Source organism: Egretta garzetta, unplaced genomic scaffold, assembly GCF_000687185.1.
Source record: "Egretta garzetta isolate BGI_Z169 unplaced genomic scaffold, ASM68718v1 scaffold293, whole genome shotgun sequence".
Lineage (NCBI taxonomy): Eukaryota > Metazoa > Chordata > Aves > Pelecaniformes > Ardeidae > Egretta > Egretta garzetta.
Genome location: NW_009259318.1, coordinates 2,915,363 through 2,937,223, shown reverse-complemented (window position 1 = coordinate 2,937,223; position 21,861 = coordinate 2,915,363). Strand labels below are relative to the sequence as shown.

General features: G+C 37.4%; 1 protein-coding gene across 1 annotated transcript in view; it reads right to left on the bottom strand.

The window, feature by feature from the left end:
* The window catches only part of LOC104124223 (potassium voltage-gated channel subfamily KQT member 1-like), a 316,296-nt gene that overhangs the window by 188,303 nt on the left and 106,132 nt on the right, over positions 1 to 21,861 (bottom strand). The window contains exon 12 of the mRNA XM_035892082.1: positions 20,507 to 20,621. Coding sequence (XP_035747975.1) covers positions 20,507 to 20,621 — 115 coding nt within the window. The remainder of the gene's footprint in view (positions 1 to 20,506; positions 20,622 to 21,861) is intronic.

The window sequence follows — 21,861 nt, the reverse complement described above, 5'->3', positions numbered from 1 at the left end:
CTAATAAAGAGGCAGATTACTCCTTATCACTTGGTGCATTGTTGAATGGGTCTTCTTCCTAGCCCCTGGCTCTCCTCCTGCACACATATACTATCCCTTAGCCTAGGCTCCTTGTCCAGTCAATCCCAGCACATCCCTATTTGTTCACCCTCTCTTTTGAACAGTGGCTCTGTCTCGGACAAGTGTCCGATTTAACTCTCCAAAACGGAACTCTCTTATTCTGGATTTTTCTCTTTCAAATACTCTAGTTGGTGAATTTATAAAATGGCCTTATTGTTCTTGAATGCAGATAAATCTGATGCAGGATACTGTAGCTGAATGTATTATTTTGTTGCTTCTTTGTCTCTCACTCCCTTAGTAGATATAAATTTATTTCTCTTAAAGCATGCACTGTACTTCAACATCTGCTGATGTTTAAGTGAAAATACAACAAGATGCTTTGGGGTACATGCTTCAAATGCAACTGCTTCACGTTACTATCCTTAAACAGAACTTTGTAAATAAGGAATAGGAAAATATATCAGCCTGAATTTCACATACTTTTGTAGGTCATCTCAGTAGCATCCATTAATCAGTGTATTCTGACCTGGTTCAGCTACAGACATAGGCAAATAAAAGGCTGACCATATGTGCCCATATGTAAAGTGAAAGAAGAGGGCCTAAAGTTTTAAAAGTTGAAGTTAAGAGGAATAGGTATAAACCTTGCAAGCCCACATGGAAAAAAAAAATCTGCCTTCATTATATTCTCAAAGTAAGGAATTGTTCCAAGCTAATGAAGGATTTCTTTCCTCCTTTTATATTCTCAGCCTCTTCTACTGGGTCTTTTGCATGTATTTAACCAGATGAGCGACCTGTGTAATATGTAGTGCTGAAGGGAAAAAGTGGAAGCAGAGACAGGAGCACAGAGCAAAGAGATGGACAAAACTTTTTGGAAGCAGCACAGTCTTGAATCATTTCAAATTGATTGTGAAACCACAGCCATAGACGTGAGAAACAGTCAGGATTTCTGTAAAGTATCAGTACGAAGACCTGGAAAGGAGCTAGTGAAAGAAAATTAAGTACTTGGTGAGAAACAGAGGGATCTACTCACAACTTTGAGAAAAAGTCTTGATTGTAGGCTCTTGGTTTAAATATTGCTTCTACTTTTTGATGTGATTTTTTTTTTTAATTACATCAAAGTCCTCAACAATTTGCTGCCTTAAGTTATTCAAGTGTTTTTGCAGCCTCCTCAACAAGACAGCTCTTTTACCCAGAGGAACCAGTTTTCTTGAGCCACACCTTCCACAAAACTAGACTTAGAGAAAGGTTCATATATAATTTTTTCTTCTGTAAGATAACAAGAAAAGAGAAAAAACTGCTTCTGATTCATCCTTCTTATGGGAGTTCTGTAAGAAACCTATGTGAGCTCAAAAAAAACCAATAACCAAAAAATATAAACACACCTATGGCTTTTTATTATTATTTGTCCAAAGTGTCCTACATCTCACTTATCTCTACTATAATTCACCTGTAATTGCACTCCCTACTTCTTTTGTTTGTTGAGACTCGGTAGAATTTTCTTAAAAACCTGTTTTGTTACCAGTCACTACACAGCTGGTTTTTAACAGGTCATTTTACTTCCCTTCTCTAGCCCCATTTTAGTCCTCTTGCATCACATTTCTTAATTTAGTTCTAAAAAGAAAGCAGCAATATTAAAAAGTATTTGGAAGCTACACTGGCCTGTGTTTTATTTCAACAGGTATCATAGCTAATTGAAAAATTCCAGAGGAAGAGTAAGCTTCTGCTCCAAAGGATAGAGCAGTTTGCATTATCAATCTTCCTTTGCAATGGAAAGAATTAATCTTCACACAGATAAGTGGCCATGTGTGTATGACTGGTAGAAAAGTGTTTGCATTTTCTCAGGAGTATTACCTATTGATTCTTTTAAAGTGTACTTTTAAATCTGAAAATCTCAGAGTATGTTGCAGGACTCTGGGAGCTTGCAGCAACCTCGCTGCAGTTCTGAGGTACGTACTCTGTACTTGGGTAAAATGAAGCAGAGACTGAACTTCCCAACCATGGAATAATCAAGCTCAGTAGTGTACTAAATGAAGATCAGAAACTATGCTAGTCTCTTACAATTGTTGCACTTCTAAAATAACACGATCATATGATAGGGCTTGTCTAAACAAGCATAGTAAGGTTAGACGTAAGTAGAGAAGAAACAACCACTGTGACGGATTGTAAGAACTGACATTCTTCTTTTAGCTTGGCTATGGTAACTACATTGTACAGCTGATAACCTCACTAATTAGCTTAATTTTTTTCTTTGAGGAACTTACAGAACTCAGCAAAGACACAGAATGCCTGTAGGGCATTTCTTGGTATAGGAAAAGGAGAAAAGTGCAAACAAAACCAGACTCAACTTCTCAGTCAGGTGGCCATATGTTCCCTTAGTTGACAAAATTCATATTTCATTTTTGTTGGCAAATCAACAACAAACTTCTACCCTTCTACTGTCATTCACTTGATTTTTTGCCAATGCGTCAAAACATTTTTTTCCCCAAAAGAAAACACACCACCAGCATCATTTACTACACCCCCTAAAAATACTTTACAGCACAACATTACATGCATACTTTTGACAATTGTGCTTTTGGAAAACATCATTCTCTGTAGCAGTTAGACAATAAATGCTTTTTCATGCCAGAGAGATACTGTCTTAAATACGTGCTACTGACTAAGAACAGACAGACATAAACAGAACCTTCCTTAAGATAAAGTTCATTTCTTGTCTTTATAATTGTAACACATTTTACTGTATGTAGGTACAAGTCTGGGTAAACCCACAGTCATCTAGCCTTGTAACTCACAGCCCCCCCAAACTACTTAGTACATCAGTGCTTGAAAGTTCCCTTGACTTTGACCTACAAACAGAAAAGTAGAAAAACTATTTTTATAACACTTTCTTATCCCAGAGTTCTCTTCTTTTCTCGTTGTCTCAATCTAATAATTCCTTTAGCCAAAATATAACCTTGCTTTATATGTCAAACATTTTTGTAGATGATTGCTATCGAGGAACATAAGAAAAGTCAGGTGATTAAAGTTAAAAAATAAAATGCTAAAGGTCCTACAGCTATGATTAATAGCAGAACAATTTTTACCATCCTTTGCTGTTAAAGACAGAAATTTCCTTTCACTTTGCTCCATAGATATTATGCAAAATGGCATGTACCAAAGAGGAAAAACCATGGGATCTGCAGAAAATGCAAGTTGACAGACCATTACAACAAACGTGATAAATATTCCTTGGCTAAGTAGTGATCAAGCACTGTGTTTATATGTCCATAATCATTTGGAGGAAATGAAGATAAGGTCTGTTAGTTTGTTATTCAAAACTAACAGATGAATTTTAAGACAGGGAAGATTAAAGGTGACTATCATAATATCTCCTCGATGCAAAAATATATCTTCACAGGTCTCATTCGGTATGACTGAGGATTAGAAAATTTATATACTCCAATAATATGAAAGGAAAAGCCACGCGACCCCAAACCTGTTTCCCATTTGTGATATGGACTTTGTGGATAGTATTTGTACAAAAAGTGTCTTTCCACAGGTTGATGTACAGTAGTCCCAATCCCTTAGCACAGCGAGCCCTCTTCGAAGTCATACTTCGTTGCAGATACAGGCTGACGCACGACCCTCAGAGCCTGCAGTCCACAGTCACGCACAGCACAAGCTCAGGTGTAAACACCATGGTTTACAACACATTCAATAATTTGGGCCCGGTGCCTGTATGGAGAAGTTAATCCACTGCACTCTGAGAATGAGTCAATCTAATATCCCGCATCAAGGAGTTCCTCAGATTTCTCCCTGGCTCCATAAACTTTCATCACTGGCTTTGGCAGCATGACTACAGTTTTCACCTGCCAGAGCACAGCTGGTTGCTAGTCCAAGACAGGCCAGCTGAGTTTAAATAAAAGAACTCAAATGAGAACTAACAGTGTAAACCAAAAGACCTTGAACTTAAATTGCTTCCTTCACTTTCCTGTCCTCTGATAAACTGAGGCATTTTAAAACAGGTAGATAAGGAGGCTGCAGCTACTACTGTGAAGGATACTTCTGAAATAAAGGTGAAGTCATCCACCTGAATTGCCAGACAATTCTATGCTATTTCTTTGTTACCAAACAAGGTTACTGAAACAAGCAGAAACCCCTTAGCCAGGGAGAAATATAACTGTTCTCAAACTTTGATACTCACATTAACCCTGCTCAGACAATGCTAGAAGAAGAAAAGCCACCTCAGACAAGAGGGGAACTGTGATGTCTTGAATAGCAATTCTATAATGAGCTCATGCCTCTTCTGTTTGTGAAAGAGATAAGCACTTACTGAACAAGGAACAGGCAAAGATAAGATTAAATAACCTTGGTCACAGCTCCAGTTCTTCATTAGGCTCATGCATTAAAGCATCCCAATTCAGAGACTGTAGAAATATTCATCACTGGTGCTCAAATGATACCATTCAAAGAGAGGACAACTTTTGTGATACAATGATGATTTTTTTTCCCTCAATTGCTATCATTTTATTGTGTAATATTTCTCTGAGATAAAGAATGAATAGGTAAGGTAATGGCATATATTTTGACTTTGTTATTTCAAATTTAGTTACAGAGGTCTGAGATATAGGCTGTGGCAAAATCATTAATCCAAACATCAAAAATAAGACTCACATTTTGAACACTAGAGGACTCAGGAAATTTTACAATATGCCTATGATAATACCAAAATAATTTTTAAAAGTTTTACATGCATCTGTTGGAATATTTGTTTCTCACGTCAAATAAACCAACCAGTAAAATCTGCTAAACCATGGCTAGGTGTTTATCTGTTGGAGGTGAAGAAAGCTGCCCTTGCAAACAAGCACTTAAATTTTATTTTACCCTAGGCCACCCACAGTGTGTTTACTCATCACACACAGAGACTTGCTGTAAAGTAAGCAGGAGGATAATTCTGACTTAATTTTCAGGTTTTAATACTATGCATGAGTGATAAAATTAAATTTAGACTCAAGTAAATATGCAGGGGTTCAAGCACACAGGCTGGTTAAGAGCTTTCACAACTAGGCAAACAAACAACAAAAGAAATCTAAAAAAGGTGTAATATCATAGGAAAAAAAAAAGAGACCTCTAAGACATTTATGTTTCACAGAAATCCAATAGCTACCTACATGATTATGCCTCTAAACCTATGTTTAATCAGCTACATACAGGGCTGACTGCTCATTGTGGCAAATGAGTAAATTTGAAGGAAATGGGGATACCCACCCTCATCCTAGCTTATTGATTACATCTGCACAGCAGGGACCTGCTGCGATGTTGCTTAAGACACATGTTGATAACAAAAGATAAAGAGTTTTCTCCCAGTTTTCCAGATGCAAGACACTTCTTGGGAAAATTTTAAGGCCCTCTGAGGATGCATAAACTCAGATTCTTGACTAGCCAGAGGGATCAAACTCAGGTGCTTGATAATTTAAATAGAAGTCAGAGCTCAGTCAAGACTTCTTTTCAGAAGAGTGAGCAAAACCAAATCTTGTTGTCCAGGGCTTTCTGCAGACATACACATACACAATACTCCCACCCCACAAAGAAGAGGAGAAGCTGGAGGGATTAATGAGATGTTGAGGTTATGGATGATAAAGGGAGATGAGAGGAGCCAGAACAAGCTCTGAAGTGGTCATCAAGATGTGCAAGGGAGCTCTGAGTAAGAGCAAGGGTCCCTTTAATCTTCATCCAGACTGCTGCTGTTTTCCCTGCATCTGTTCTCCTCTCTGTTCAGGCATGAGCTCCCCATCTCCCATCCACCTCTCTACCACAATCAACAGAACTTGCACTTGCCACCTGACTGATCCCCCATCCTCAAGAACAGCCACTATTCCTGTGCCTCCAGTGTCACCAGGGGGAAGGGGAGAAACAGGAGAAGAGGGCACAGGCTCAGCCCATTCCTAATGCTGAGACATCAAAGTTTGGGTCACAAAGCAATTCTCCCTCACTGACAGCAGCAGTGCTGTATAGAAGCAGCAGGCATAACTAGCTTAATAAATTGGACTGTATTTTATTTAGAGCTGGCCTTGGGTTTCCCTGCAAGAAGGGCCAAACAAAGGGCTTACAGTCAAAACCCTCAAGGTACCATAGCAGTTCCTTGATTAGCAAGTTCTGCTTGTTTAAACTTAACACTAAACAGGCTCATTTTCTAAATTAAAATTTAAGCAGAACTTGGCAGGTGGATAAAATGAGCTTAATAGAAGCCTTTCACTCAAAGTTAGACATAAAAGATTATGCATACAAATCAAATTGAAACTATTCTTACATTAAAAAAAACTTAATTCTTTGTCAAGATGAGAAAGCATGTGAACTCCCACAAACAATGAAATTCTGAGATAAAGATGTCTAAAATTTACTGCAGCTACAGCCCAGAAAGAGTAAGAAAAAAATTAAATACAGGAAAAGTACATGCTTTGTTTACCTGAAATGCTAGGTCAATGCTGCAAGTTCCACACACTTCAGTTTAGAAGTAACTTTTTTTTAAATAACAAAATAGCTAAGTAAACATAGGAACATGTGGAAGCCTCTAGCAAAATTTTGTCCAAGAAAACAAATACCAATTACATTATATTATTGGATTTGCATTATTACAAGGACAAGTCATAGAACCCATTGGAGGGGATCCTCCAGTAGCAATTGCTGAAGTAAGAGAAATCAGCATAAGAACAGCTTTATTAGCTCTTTGAGCTTTGTTTTCAAAAATATTTTAATACTAATAAGCATCATGTATATTGTAGACAGCTGACTAAATAAAAAAGGACATCAGGATTATTTATTCTTGCTAGTCCTTGGGTGTAGGCAGTCTAACTAACGTAAACCAGAGGAGATAAGTATCAGTAACTTATGAAAAATGCCATTACAGCATGCTAGAAGCAAAACAGCCATGTGAAATGAGAGGAACAGAGCTCAATATAGCGTGCAATGACTGTAAGCTTCAGTGCCCACATACTAAGCTTTCTGTACTGTAATGGTCTGATACATTCATTTTGACCCAGAGACCAGAGATAAATTGTCTTAGCAATACAAACAAACAGCTAAGCAATTAGGGCAAAGTTTTTGGAGAACATAGCGATAACATCTAAAAGCATTGTTGGGTGATGGGGAAAAACAGCCCTAGAGATAGGGGGTTTAATCTGAAGTAAAGAGAGAGTATAATTGCTTCTCCAAATTACAATGCACTAAAAAAAAAAAAAAAAAGGCAGACAAGCAAATGGCACTGGTATTTGTCTGGCATCTATTTCAGTGTATCCAACCTGAAAAGTAACTTTCATTGTCCCATTTGGAGTTAATCAAGTTTTTCCTATAAAAAGAAAGATTTCACATGTGCAGCGTGAAAGTGTCGGAGCTGAGAAATCCATGAGGAACCATCAGGTTCTAAAGAAATTCTATCACTTAAATTTCCTTAAAGTAACTTATTAAAATAAAGTTTCCAAGAACTGAGGTTAACACAGTAGTAAAATGACAAAAGCAACCATTTTAACTACCAGCTTTTACCTATCAGCCCTAAACACAGATACAGGTTAGTTGCAACACAGGACATGGGCTGCAACAGTGTCTATTACCCACCAGCCATAGAAACAGAGGTAACCAGTATTTAATTTAAATTGTGTCTTGATTTAGCAACAAGGATTGGTTATTACTTTAAAACTTTATGCAATATGTTATTGACATAAAAACAAAATACTATCTACATTTAGAAATAAGTCAAACATCAGGCCTAGAATATATTCCTTCAGTTGGGGTAGGGTTACCCAAGAAAATAGCCATACTGGATATAAAATAATCTCTCAAATTAACACTAATTTTTGTTGTTGTGAACACTTTTCATACACAATAAGATAGTTTTATTAGATGGAGATGCCTGCTCATTGCAAAATATCTGAATTTGATTTTAGTGAAAAATTTCCACTATGGAGGTGATAAATAAGCATTGCCTTTTACTGCAGCTGAATGACCAGCAGTCTCATAGTGTTCACCTAAGGAATGAAAATGGTATTGTTTTTAAAAGCATAATGAAATGAAGGTGCATACAGCAACTTTTTTTACTGAAGAACTTATTTTTCCTTGTAAGAGGTTTCTTTGAAATACATTTTTAAAAAAAACAATAAGACATTTTGAAAGATACGTAATTCAAACATTCATAAGAGGTGGTTTTGTAGCTGTCATAAATGATCCATAGTCTTAACTCCACCCCATTTAACAGAAGCAGCTTCAATAACTCAGCCATATCATCTGAACTCCAATGTTATTTAATGCATTGAAAGTAAGCACACATCTTGCTCCATTGTTTCCTACGTAGTAGTATACAAAAGTCTATAGAACCCACCTGAATCAAATGAACAATTGTATTTCAATAAGGAAAAACACTTTAGTAGTGACTCCAAAATAAGATTGTAGAGAGATTAGCAAGTAAGGCAAGACTGCAATACCCTTTGGTAAACATCAAATTAACCCTTAAAAACACAAGAAAAAAAGTCTTAATTATTTTATCTTAGGGTAAGTGGACAGTCTACCTGCCTCCTGGGTAGGAATAAATTAGAAAATCCAAATTTTTTTTTTGTTCAAACTCCACTATGAAACATCATAACCAAATTATGCCATTCTAATTTATGATCGATATACTATTATACAGGTTGTTTTGAAAGTTCTTAAACAGATTTTCATAATATTGTTAATTATGAAATATTGAAGAAATCGCCCATAAATAGCTTTCCCTAACCACACAACTCTCCACATCTGTAATATAATTTTCTTTCCTATCTCTTTTCTTCCTCTAATCCATTCATCACAACATGTCAATTAACAACACCGAGCTCCCTTAACTTTCCCTTCCAGTTTCTGCATTTTTCTCTGCCTGATACTGCCACAGAAATAGCATCCGTAGGAGGAACACTGTTAGACAGCCAACATTGCTTCTTAAGAAAGTAGGCTATGGACATGAAAAGTCACTCTTTCAACTAGGAGGCAGGGTTCTGGCTTGCAATGATATGTTGTCAACGCAATGCTCAGAAGTATAGCGGTATAATGCTCAGATATTAGTAAGGTAAAATTTATACCTCCTGCCTTAGAGAAAACATTAAGGTTTTTATCCAAGCTGTCCTCTCCACTGCCACAACTTGAAGTCCCTCCCCACCAGCAAGGGTGGGCTTTTCATTTGATTTCATAGGTGGGCCACCTTATTTTCTGCCCCAGGAAGCAACCACAGGAGGAAAAAGGAAGGACAACAGGTATATGCAATTTCTAAAGTGTTTTTGTGTTGAATGCTGCCAATACAAAACACACTGTGACGTGGCTTGTGGATAGAGCTAGACCAAATCAGAAATGACCTATGTATTTTAGTTGCAAACACCATGAAGTCTTACCACTGTGCTTTTCCTTTCCCTCAATATACTTTACACAAATGGACACAATGAATGCAATGAAGTGCCTTGTTACTGGAATAGGTATATGCATATGATTCATATTATCAAATTTAGTCTGACATACAAAAATTAAAGTTGAAACTATTGCAAAAAAATAAGATCAAGGTCAAAAGAAAATGTATGCGCATTTATTTCTACCTATGCCACAGTAAAGGAAATACTCACACCTCTCTGCATTGCAATCATGTTTTTCCACCTTTTTTTTTCATTTGGAGAAACAAGTACCATGCATGGTACTTTATTTTACTTTATGTAACAATGAGAGACTGAAGTGATCTAATGAGAAGGGTTGTAGTGTCATCTGCAGCAAAGAACATACTTTAATGTTACATCTTTCAAACTTTCACCACAGATGCATATAAATGCAGTTATCAATATTGTCAAGCATCATGGAGCTCAGCAGGCACAATTATGTGAGGTGTAATACGAATCTTTAATTGAAAACCTCAACAAATTATGAAGGCCAAACAAAGCCTTTAATAAATGATTCCTCCCTTTACTAGTTTCATCCCCACACATACAGACAAAACACAACAATATTGAAGGCTATGAACCCAGACTACCTCTTTGCACTCTTTTCAATAACAGAGTTGCCTTATTTCCATTTCCAACTTGCTACTGAGATAAATAATAATTTCTAAGTAAAACAAATGTGAGTTTCTTTGATCTTGAGACATTCTTTGTAAACTATTTCTCATACAAGACAGATATCTGTATCCATAAATCCCAGATTCATCTCATCCCCTTCATGAAAAATTCTATCCCTACCCTGAAATTCTATGAAATTATTAGACAACTCATTAAGAAAAGTTTACTTATATGAAATGTCATATTTTTGTAGACGCTTCTTTTTCCAAAACAACCTTTTACTTCAGATTTTTCCATCAGATCTGAACCATTGTTGCATAGAGGCTTACATGATATATGCAGTTAGTTATATTTTGACACCCTTCAGTGGGTTGTTACAATAGTGTTTTCCAGAAAAAAAAGTATAACCACAATACCAAGTTGAGCCTTTGGGGTTTGGTTAAGTTTCTCATTAAATTGATGTTCAAGTACATGTAGCATTTTTCCTTAGTGTGGCAACTTGCCAATTTAACATTGGGGAAATTCAGATGCTTATAAATTAAGTTTATAAGTTTGTTGAAATGACAAATCAGATTTCAAAAACTGAAATGGGAGTTTCTGTTTCTCATTGCGTTATAGTGCAGTGCCCTCCACTGGCCAAATGTCCTCACTTCCCAATAAAAGAGCACAAATTCTCCGAAAAATTACTCTGCAGACTAAAACCCCCCAAATACTCCAAAAACCTCAGAAGAAGTGTCAAATTCTTAGAAAAGCTTACTACATAATTACACAGAATTATACTAATGCCAGCCTTGCTTTCATATTACATGGTAATAAAAATACTTTGTGTGCCAAAATTAAACCTGAAGCAGCCTTTTTAAAGAGTTCAAAATTAAAGGTGACAATACTAGTCAGTATTACTAGGCAGTACTAAAAAGTGTAACTTAACACGAGGTCTTTTAATGGTAAAAAGGGTACAACCAGATCAGCAAATTACTACTGTCTGTTGAATTTTCACTGTTTTGCCTTTTTCAGTTCAGAATTGACAGAGCCTCATGTAAATTTCTCTTTGAAGCAATTAAAAATGGTTTTGAGCACAGTGGACAGAGGTAGTTGCATCTGTATTACCTATATTAGATGTACCTGAGAGTGAAGATTAATAAGCATCAAGAGCCAACAGCACAATAAGAAAGCTGGAAAAAAAAATATATACACACACATATATATATATATGCCCTCCCATCATGTTACTATGGGTTGCCCACTTATTAGTTTTTCACCTCTCCCTCTCACTTCATATTTTTTTTCAAAAATATGGATTAAATGTAAATGCATGGTAGGCAGACTGTAACGTCTTCAGCAATATTCTGTACTGCAACCAGCCTTACTGCTGTCATTTGGCCAACCCACTCCTCTTGGGTGATGTTACCTCTTATAATACCATTCCCTTCACTAGCTGGTTGATGGCCAGTATTACTTCACAACTTTCTCAAATACCTATATTAGCTCAGTGACAACATGGGCAATATTTACCTGATACATCAAGTGCCTGATCATGCTTTCAAAAATTAAGAGCAATATTATTTTAAAATAAGCCATGAATATGTGCAGAAGGACAACAGGTGGTACAATAGGTCTAACTGATGATTAAGGACCCTCGCTCTCCCTATCTTAGTATCAATGAGCTTTCAGTAGGTTCAATTATCCTACACAAGATTACTACCTAATTACAATGATATTCAGTATGATAGATTTGCTGGTGATAAGGTGAACTGTTTCTTTAGTAAGACTAAAAGCAATAAGCTACAGGAAGAAGTTATGATAATAATACAAAGATAAATGGTGTTTGCACAGGTAGACCAAAACCATAGAAAGACTGAAAATATGCTTTGTGTCAAGAGTTGCACAATGCTAGATTTTCAAACAGAGCCAAGGAAGGATGCAAAAATATTCTTAAGTCCCTGATAAAACCTTCACTGCCATCTATGGATGGAGGGAACCACTGGAAGGCTAAAATAAAGCTGAAAGATAGATTTAATATCCCCTTATTTCAAGTGCTGACCAATAACTTAAAAAGAGGCACACAGCACCATTTTATTTGAGCACATCTAATGTAAGCTTTAAGACCTAGGATAAGTTTTACAGTTTATTCCATTCACTTTGTATACAATTTCTGCTACTAGGAAACTAGTTGTCCTTGTTATCTACCAATCCTACGATAAGCTACTTCCACTAGAAAAAAAGAAAACCCAACACTATTCCTAAACTTGTTTTTAAGAGAAAAGCTAGATGCCAAGGCTAATCGTGAAGCATTTTGCTTTGGCTGTAGTTGCATGGATGACTAACAACGGTGGGATTTTCCACTGCAGTGAACAGCAGTGCTAAGTGTCTGTCCCCCTCATCCCCCTCCTGCAGTCTCTGTAGACCCCAGTTCTGGTGAAGTGGGGAGCAGCTTTGGTGTTCTGTTCTTCCAGGCAGCCTGGAACAAGCACAAACACCAACAAACAATAACAACTTCTTTGCCTCATTAGGCCTCAATCCTCACAGAAGGTTCTGTTCCTCATTGAGGATTAATTCATGGTACTCTCTTTGTATCAAGATTCACCAATGATGACACAGAGCAAGGCATTCAGTCATTCTTGCCCTCAGAGTCTCACTTTCCTCTGTTAGAAGGAAGCACTACATTGTAGGCCTTGAGGTTTTGCAGCCATTGCTTTACCACAGATCTGTGTTTTCACCCCAGGGTTCTTACATAGCTTATGGCAATCAGCCATTTCCTTTTTTTTTTTTTTTTTAAAAGCAGATATTTCCACTTCCTCTCATTGTGCAACAACCACGTACTAATGCTGGGTTCTTCTGCTAGTAGTTTTGAAGATAAGATCTCACTTGCACAATCAAAGAGCTGGTTTTCATACTGTGAGCTTGAAAGAAAAAAATTGGAGGTGGGAATGGTGGATATCTGGTTTCTTCCTGTCCTGGTTTCAGCTGGGATAGAGCTAATTTTCTTCCTAGTAGCTGATATAGTGCTGTGCTTTGGATTTAAGATGAGAAGCATGTTGATGACATGCTTATGTTTTAGTTGTTGCTATGTAGTGCATACACTAAGTACTTTTCAGCTTCTCATGCTCTACTGACTGAGAAGGCTGGAGATGCACAGGCAGCTGGGAGGGGGCACAGCCAGGACAGCTGACCCAAACTGACCAAAGGGGTATTCCAGACCATATGATGTCATGCTCATATACAAACTAGGGGAAAGCTGGCCAGGGGGACAGGCTGGGCATCGGTTGGCTGGTGGTGAGCAATTGCATCATGCATCACTTGCTTTGTATAGTCTTTTATTATTATCACTATTTTATTTTATTTCAATTATTAAACTGTTCTTATCTCAACTCACAAGTTTTCTCACTTTTACTCTTCTGATTCTCTCCTCCATCCCACTTGGGGGAGCGAGTGGCTGTGTTGGGCTTAATTGCTCGCTGGGGTTAAACCATGACCTTTCCACATTCAGACCTCTATGCTTCTATTACACCATTTTAAGACCTCAAACTGAAATAGTCAGTAAATTTTTCCAGTCATGTTACACACAGATTAATAGATAGAAATATAGCAGAAGTACATAAATGCTTTCTAAACATTTGCATAGAATTGTTTTGGCCAGAATTGTATTAAACCCACAGTTCCTTAACATGATTTGATTCTGTTGTGGACAGGGCCTCAGAAAGAAAAGCAACTGTTGGTCTCACTCTCAACCCATGAAAAGTAATTAAGATCCCACTTTCCTGTGGGGAACAGGTGTAGCTATCACTTCCCTGGCAGCCTGTTCCAGCTGAAGAGTTATTACTACAGCTGTTCAGCTGACGGCAATTACCACTGACGATGGTCATTGTATGTGGATCTCACCTTCTAAAGGTTTCCTCCCAAGAGAGCTGACGTGATGACTGCTGAACTGCAGCATTACACTGCTTTCTGCTAAGAGACCAACTGACATTTACCTTTATGTGACCTTAGTGAGCTACAAAATGTGTTCTCAACCACAGTTGCTTAACCATGCTGACATATAGATTTTCTAACTTTTGCTTTTCCTTACAGTGTAAAGAGCTTTAAACACCACAGCTTTAAGCCACAGAACTCTGAAAAACAAAAACAGGATGTCTGCTGCTAAAGCTGGTGCTGTGTATATTTTTCCTGAGACTGTGCTATCTGTGACCAGGTTGGTGTAATCTTTCAATACAGTCTATTGGCCAAATTCTCTCTTTCCTGCTAGAAGGTTAACTCTGGTGTGTATGACAGAAAATATTTTCATGGCCAAGGGTTGTTGTCATCACAATCTGTGTAACAATAGGACCAGCTGGAGATTAAAAAAAAAAAAAAAAAGCTTAAAGTTATGTTCAGTGGTCTCCTTTACTCTTGCAAAGCTCCAGTACAGCCAGGAAGAATCCAGAAAGAGACAACATCCTTTGCACAATTCAACTTGGGAACAATAATAGCAACAAAGCAAATCACATACAGTAGATACTCCCCCACCTCAGAGAAGATGCTCACTGCACCTAAGCAAAGCATACCAAGTCTCTGAAGGTGGCAGAATCTTTGCTCCTTCCTTTCCAGATTCTCTTCTCCCCCCTTGGATGATCAATAGTGTCATGCAATAAATCCAGTGCCAACTCCAGTTAGTGGCAGGGTGTACAGGTTACTACCTCCTGCTTCCTCCAGGATATTGTGGTTCAAAACATGAAATCAAGGGCCAACAGGTATACCTCCTCTGTAAAGACAGGAGCATACCAAAAAAAATGAAAAGGAACAAGTAAAGGACTTGGGGCCGGCTGAAATAGGATGTCTCAGCAACTTCCACACCAACTCCAAAACCTCACGTCACAAGTCTCCTACATGCTGGGGAGTGTTCCTTCCCAGCCAAATGAACTCTCAATTGCCACAGACTGCAGCCTTACAGCTGCATGTCCCTTAACTGGAGGTAACTTACAGGGCTTCCCTAGTTCTGTAACCATTCCCTGTAGGAAGCTCTCTCCCTTCCAAGATCCTCCATGCTACACTGTATTCAGTTCACACAAATGTTTGTTTCAATTTACATGGGACCTCAGCAAGCTGCTCACTTGTGCCAGTCATTTTAACTATTGTTTCTTCTTCTGCAAGAGTGTGTTTTTGACACTGCAAGAGTATGTTAGTGCAGGTCTACAGGACTTGTAGTTGACTATCTTGCTTGCCAATCAAGCCACATACCCATCCCCAAGGACCATGTCACTTAACACAGGTAAAGCACCTCTCAACCATAATTTCTGGTTTGAACCAGTTGTTGGGAGTGGCTGGCCTTAAATGTTGGGACTAGGAAGAATGATCAAAAATCCACTAAGGTTTGTCCCTACTCTCATTCTGATGTGTACCTCTCCTCTGTTCTTCCTTTTAGCACTTAACAAATTCATACACACTTTGAGACACTTTATTTGCATTTTTGTTGCCTATGGACACAGATCAAGAATTAGCAAGCTTACAGCTTACTCATTTTACAGACCTAAATAGCATCAGCTCTTTCCTCAGAGGTCACGTGATAGACATGATAGGCTGCATCAGGTAGATAAAACAGTCCTGCCAACAAAGGATAGGAGAAAGGACTTTAAAAAAGCAGAAATCACAGCCTGCCACTTGCTTAATCAGTGCCATTTGGAGTAATTACTTGTCTCTTTCATTAGTAAACAATCAGTTACAGAGATACAGGAATTTGCCTTGTATTTTTACGAGCAGGCCTAATTCTCTACCAGGTCCTCTGTCTTTCTGTCACGTCTGTGTATATACAGTAAGAATCTGGAAAGGAAGAGTGGCTTCAAGACTTAACACCACAGAGAAAGAAGTGTGGCGCTAAGCACTATCTTGAATCAAGTTAGATGAAGGATCCATCTTCAAATTGTTTGATTTTACATCTTCCACTAAAAAAAAAATCAGGCAATATAAAGAAAGCGCTGAGTGGTTAGCAAAAAAGAGCAAAGCGATAAAAATGAACTTTCTAGCTCTAGAAGTAACATTCTCGAGATTTAGACCTTCCCTAATGTATAACTTAATTTAGATACTGTTACCAATATATGTAGAAGACTAACCATAAGGACCAAGCAAATATGCTGTAATTTGTCAAATAAAATCATTGTTTTTTTCTAGGTTTCAAAGCACAGACAAAACATCATTTTGTAGACTCTTTATGTGCCGATGGAGTCATCTTCTGACTGCTCAGCAGACAATGTGAAAAACTGGGTAAGTACACAAGGCAATAAAGTAGTCTAAGAATTTATTGCTAAAACCAGAACTACTTACCAACTCACCGAAATTAACATTTTTTTTTTCATCTGTCAGATTTGATTACTCTCTAACAACATCATTCTTATTCAACTTTGGACACCTCAGAAGCAGTCATTATAAAACAACTCAGCTCCACTCAGGTCAGCCACCACATGAAATTTTTACCCCTGAGAGCCTGGGCCAGAGGTACTCAGCAAGAACTTTGGACAACCACAGGATTATATCTCGAATATGATGCTTTTGTTCCCTAAGCACAGGAGGTTGCATTTATCCACATTTTTGCTGAGATCACTGGAAACAAACATCATTCCAGTTATCTAAAGAATCCAAAGGAACTATATTTCTACAGAAAGGTATCTTAAGCTCCATTTGTAAACTTGCTATTTGGTTTTGGTTTTATTGACACCTTCCACCTGGACAGCGTACCTTCTCTAAGCTTGCATGGGTCACTAACATCAGAAATCCAATACAGGATGTATTAACCACTGAAACCTTGGCAGTGCTGCAACCCACTGAACTGGTTTGTTTCATGCAAGACACATTCTTAAATATTAATATCACCAGTTTCCAACCAGCCTGGTAGGTTTTGCCAAGCAACCACTTTAGTTACTGTGAGACTAATACAAACATGCAGATTGTGCAATAGAAGTTTGACGCAGGTAGCATGGCTCAAGGGTAGGAATTCTGTTCTCCTCGGAGAATATCACAGAATCACAGAAAGGCAAGGGTTGGAAGGGACCTCGGGAGGTCATCCAGTCCAACCCTCCTGCTAAAGCAGGTTCACCTAGAGCAGGTTGCACAGGACATCATCCAGGCAGGCTTTGAATATCTCCAGAGAAGGAGACTCCACTACCCCCCGGGCAGCTTGTTCCAGTCCTCTGTCAACCTCAAAGTGAAGAAGTTCTTCCTCATATTCAACTGAAACCTCTTATGTTTCAGTTTGTGCCCATTGCCCCTTGTCCTGTCGCTGAACATGTCTGAGAAGAGTCTGTCTCCATCTTCATGATGTCTGCCCTTGAGATATTTGTATATCTTGAGATATTTGAGGTATCTGCCTTCCCACAAAACAAAGGGAGTCTTGAAGATAGTATGGCCAGAAGTAAAGTTTACCATCATGAGAGAACATCCCTCCTGTCATCTGTCTAGCAGAGATGATTTCAGAAGAATCTACTGTTGACATTACAGAAAAAGACTCCTCAAAAAATTACAGTTGTAGACCTGACATATCATGTTTAATAACCAACAAATCAACTTACAAAATTTAAAAATGACCAGTTACTGGCTTTGGAATAAAGGTATACTGGGAAATTGATTTTGTAACTCATAATGCTTGCTGAAGGCAAGTAAAACTTCACCTTTTGAGAGACTGACTTCAAAGAAGTGCTCCATGTGAAACTGTCATCATCGTAGCTTACTATCATTTCCTGTTACGTGAAAGCTATGTTGTCAATTACTTTGCAAACTGAGAAGGTTCATTGCATAAGTATACACCTTGGGCTGAATTCTACTCTAGGAAGAGTTTTTGTCTAATACATTGACTCTAGGATGAAGATTTGTTGCACTAGTTATCAAATGTGTGTTATTCCCAAATGAGATAAAACCATTTTCTACTACACAGTTCCCTCCAAAGGGCGGGGGGTAAAATAAAGGAAAAAATAATCTAACTGGTACGTAACTTCACAGCATGAAACAACATCTACGTGAACAAACAGAATAACTCTTTATTCTAACCAGACAAAGAAGCAAAATAAAAGTGGAACCTTTAAAAGGAAAAAAACTCAGATTATCACCCCATCACAAATTCCAAGGCAAACTAGTGTAGGGGATACATTACTAAGTAAAATGCAAAAGCAGTGCTGCTTTGGAAAGCTCACAGCCCAAAGCGAGTATAGCACACATGAAGACTTACCTGCTTATAATTCTGCTAAAAGACAAGACAAATAATCACGCTAAGTATAGCTAATATTCTTGTAGAAGGTATACGCATATCAGGCAAATACAGTGTTAACATCTTATTGCTTGCATTAGAAGTGGCAGTTTAAAACCAAGATACGTAAGTACATCATGTTCTGTGCTTGTCCAACGACATTCACAATTTGAATAATAAGATACTACATTTCTACTGAAGAATCAGAACAACTCTTAACTGAATGCAACCTAATATGTAGAATAACACATATAAAATGAGTTTATCAGTGATAAAGGTGAAGACTGGCATGCTTGACTTTAGAAGCATAAAACTGCATGAAATGCTGTTTTGTCTTTGTTTTCACAGTATATTTATCTTATATCTATAACTTTTAATCTTTTGTTTCTGTATATTTGAAGTTCATTACAAATATTCAGAAGCTAAAATTTATACATAGATTACATATAGTCGGTCTTAGAATTTAATAATAATTAATTTAGCCATATTAAGTTGCACGATCATTCTGATTATATGTACCTGACAACCACATCAAGGGGGTTTAAAGAATTGATAGTATATTAAACTCTGTAGCATATTACTTCAAATAGTCCCCATATTTTAAGTTTTTTTCATTTGTATATTTGGCTAGTTTCTACTATTCCTTTTCTTACTTTCCACAAAAGAGAGGAATGTATTTAAACTCTAATATGAGCTAGAAACTCAGTTACAGTTTTCAAGGTGCACTACACAGAATAACATAAAATACCACAATTTTTCATGCACTGAACAGTACAAATAAGATTAGAACTGTTTGTTTCCAAATGCAAAATCCTGTGCTTGCACCGTGCTGATGAAAAAAAAAAATCAGTTTGAATGGAAGAGTTTATAATGCTCCAATTTGAAAGAAGGTCAAAAATGTAGCATGTTGGGAAAATAGAAGCACCAGAATATCCTGTATAAAAGCATAGTATAGTTACTATAGATTTAGTGGATATATCATCTGTATGTTACCCGGACAGAAAGTAACTATATGACGTGAAATAAAATATCTAAAAAGCAATCACTCTATAGTTTGGAATCACATTGATTTCAGATTAATCCTGAACACCGTTGTCTATATTTTTCCCTATCTGAAGGCAAGCAACAGTTTTTGTTCTTCTTTTCAATCTCAGATATTTACTGAAGGGTTTTTCCAATGAAAATTCTTTATTTTCTCTTGCAAGAGTGAACTCAGATGAGTTTTTCACCAACATCAACATAACATCTGAATGACTAGTTAGACCTTCATGAACTTGTGCCAGCTGTAGAGTACCTTTTGGCCATGTATAACTCCTAACTCAAGAGTTCTGTTCACCAGCACTGTTTGTATCAGTTTCTGCATGTAAGATAAAGCCTTAGTATAATACCCGGATGTTCTGGTCCATCCAGGCCCTGCTGAATGCTTTAATGCTCTGCTTCACATTTGAAATTTGCTCCAAATTCCCCATCCCCAACACTGGAATTATAGGGCAAAACCATGAAGGTTACTCAAACATCCTGTCAAAACACAATATGGAGGCATCCTGCACAAAAATATTATTGTGTTTATTTCAAGAAATAGGCATTTGCTAAACCAAATACAAGCAACGCAAGAGATCATTCAACAATTGCAGTGAACTCACTGACAATGAGGATTTTCTGTGCTGGTCAATCCCAACACATTCAGGATCAATTTAATAATTTTGCTTTTGTATTTTTAGAACATCATTTCCTTATATGTGTGCCTACTTTATCAAAATATTACGCATAATGTAGGTTTTCTATTTTCAGACTGTATCTATAAATGGCTATTTCATTTATGTTTCAAATAAATTCATACAGAACTCATATTAGGAGTGCTTTAGAGCTCAAACTGATTCAGAATTCTACAAAGTATAAACTTTCCTTTAAAACTAAATCTGAGGAGCTGTGTCAGCTGCCTTAAAAAGTAAAACAAAGACTCCAAGACTGCAAGCCACCCATCACAGAGCAATGCTTCTCTTTCAAAGTGTCTGACTACTTCCCATTAAACTTAAAGCTCAATTTGCATTTTGTAGAAACATCCACATATAACCATATAATATGATCAAACTCATAATCACTTCAAGTGCAGCAAGCAAAGAACAGTATTTTTATTCAGTGACAAGTGTCCCTCACCATTAACGAGCATTTATATTATCAACTAAAAAGCCACTGTTTCACTTACTGTGCCACGTCAGATACAGCTGGCAGCGGCAACTCTTCTGATATAAGGTCAATGTCATCAGTGAAGCTGTTGGCTCGTGACATTTCCTGGGTATTCCGTTCTAAACGTCTCTTCACTGCACAAATAAATCAAAGAAACAATAATACATTAGGGACACAACTATACAGTCTCTTTGCTTAAGATATTGTGCAGTAGATTAAATAAATGATTCTAATATGAGACATTGCTTTCTTTTTGTGTCAGAAAGAGTGAAGTTGATGCTTATAATGTATGCCATACAAAAATATATATGTGCATATACATATTTCAAATACACAGGAACCTCTTAGAAGAAAGGCTTGTCTTCTGAGGTCTCTCTCCCCAGAAGCAGAAATTCACCATATCCACAATTTCAACATGGGCATGAAAATAGACAGAAACAATCTGACTTTCATTTCCTCAGTTAATACTATTGATATGTATACCTTAATTTCTCCAAACCCCTTATTTAAAAATTGTATTGCCATTATTATATAAACAGCACTTTTATTTTAAGTATTGTATTTGGTCACTATATTCACCAGTGTTCAAAATTTCTCCCACAGAGCAGGGAAGAGCCTCAGCTCAGCGGGGTAACCATGATGGATACAAAGCTGTAGCTCAGCTTACGTTCCACGCATAAAAAAGCTACAAATTTCATTAAAGATTGGGAAGACATTTGATGGCCAATGAATGAAGCAGTTCCCTCAGAGACTGCAAAAAACAGAGAAGTGCAGCTAGCCCTGTAACTGATGAAAACAGATTAATTATGCTTTAAAAAGCTTGAGCCCCAATATTCATTTCCATCAAGTACAGGGCTGACTACTTCTACTATAAATGCAACGTATACATATACCTGCCTTTCTGAGTTCAGTTGCATCAATATTCATAAGCAATGTTTGCTTTAAGGTCCTTTCAATATCTTTTCCTCTATTTGTTTTGTTCAAAACCTATGAAGTACATCTAGCTTAAATTGCTGTGATCTGAAATAGCAAGTTTTTTCATGACTACTAGTGATCCTAACTGTTTCTAAGGAAACTCCTTATCTATTTTAGTTCTGATCATTCTTGAAAGCTTGGCACGTACAGTTACGAGCTGGCAGAGTTTAACCTGGAAAATGGATAGGATGATGCACATAAATTCATGGGAGGAAAAAAAAAAAAGTGTTTCACCACCCTCATTGTAAAGAACTTCTTCCTTATATCGAGTCTAAACCTACCCTGGTTTAGTTTAAAACCATTACCCCTTGTCTTGTCACTGCTGGCCCTACTAAAAAGATTGTCCCCATCTTTCCTATAGGCCCCCTTTAGGTACTGAAAGGCCGCAATCAGGTCTCC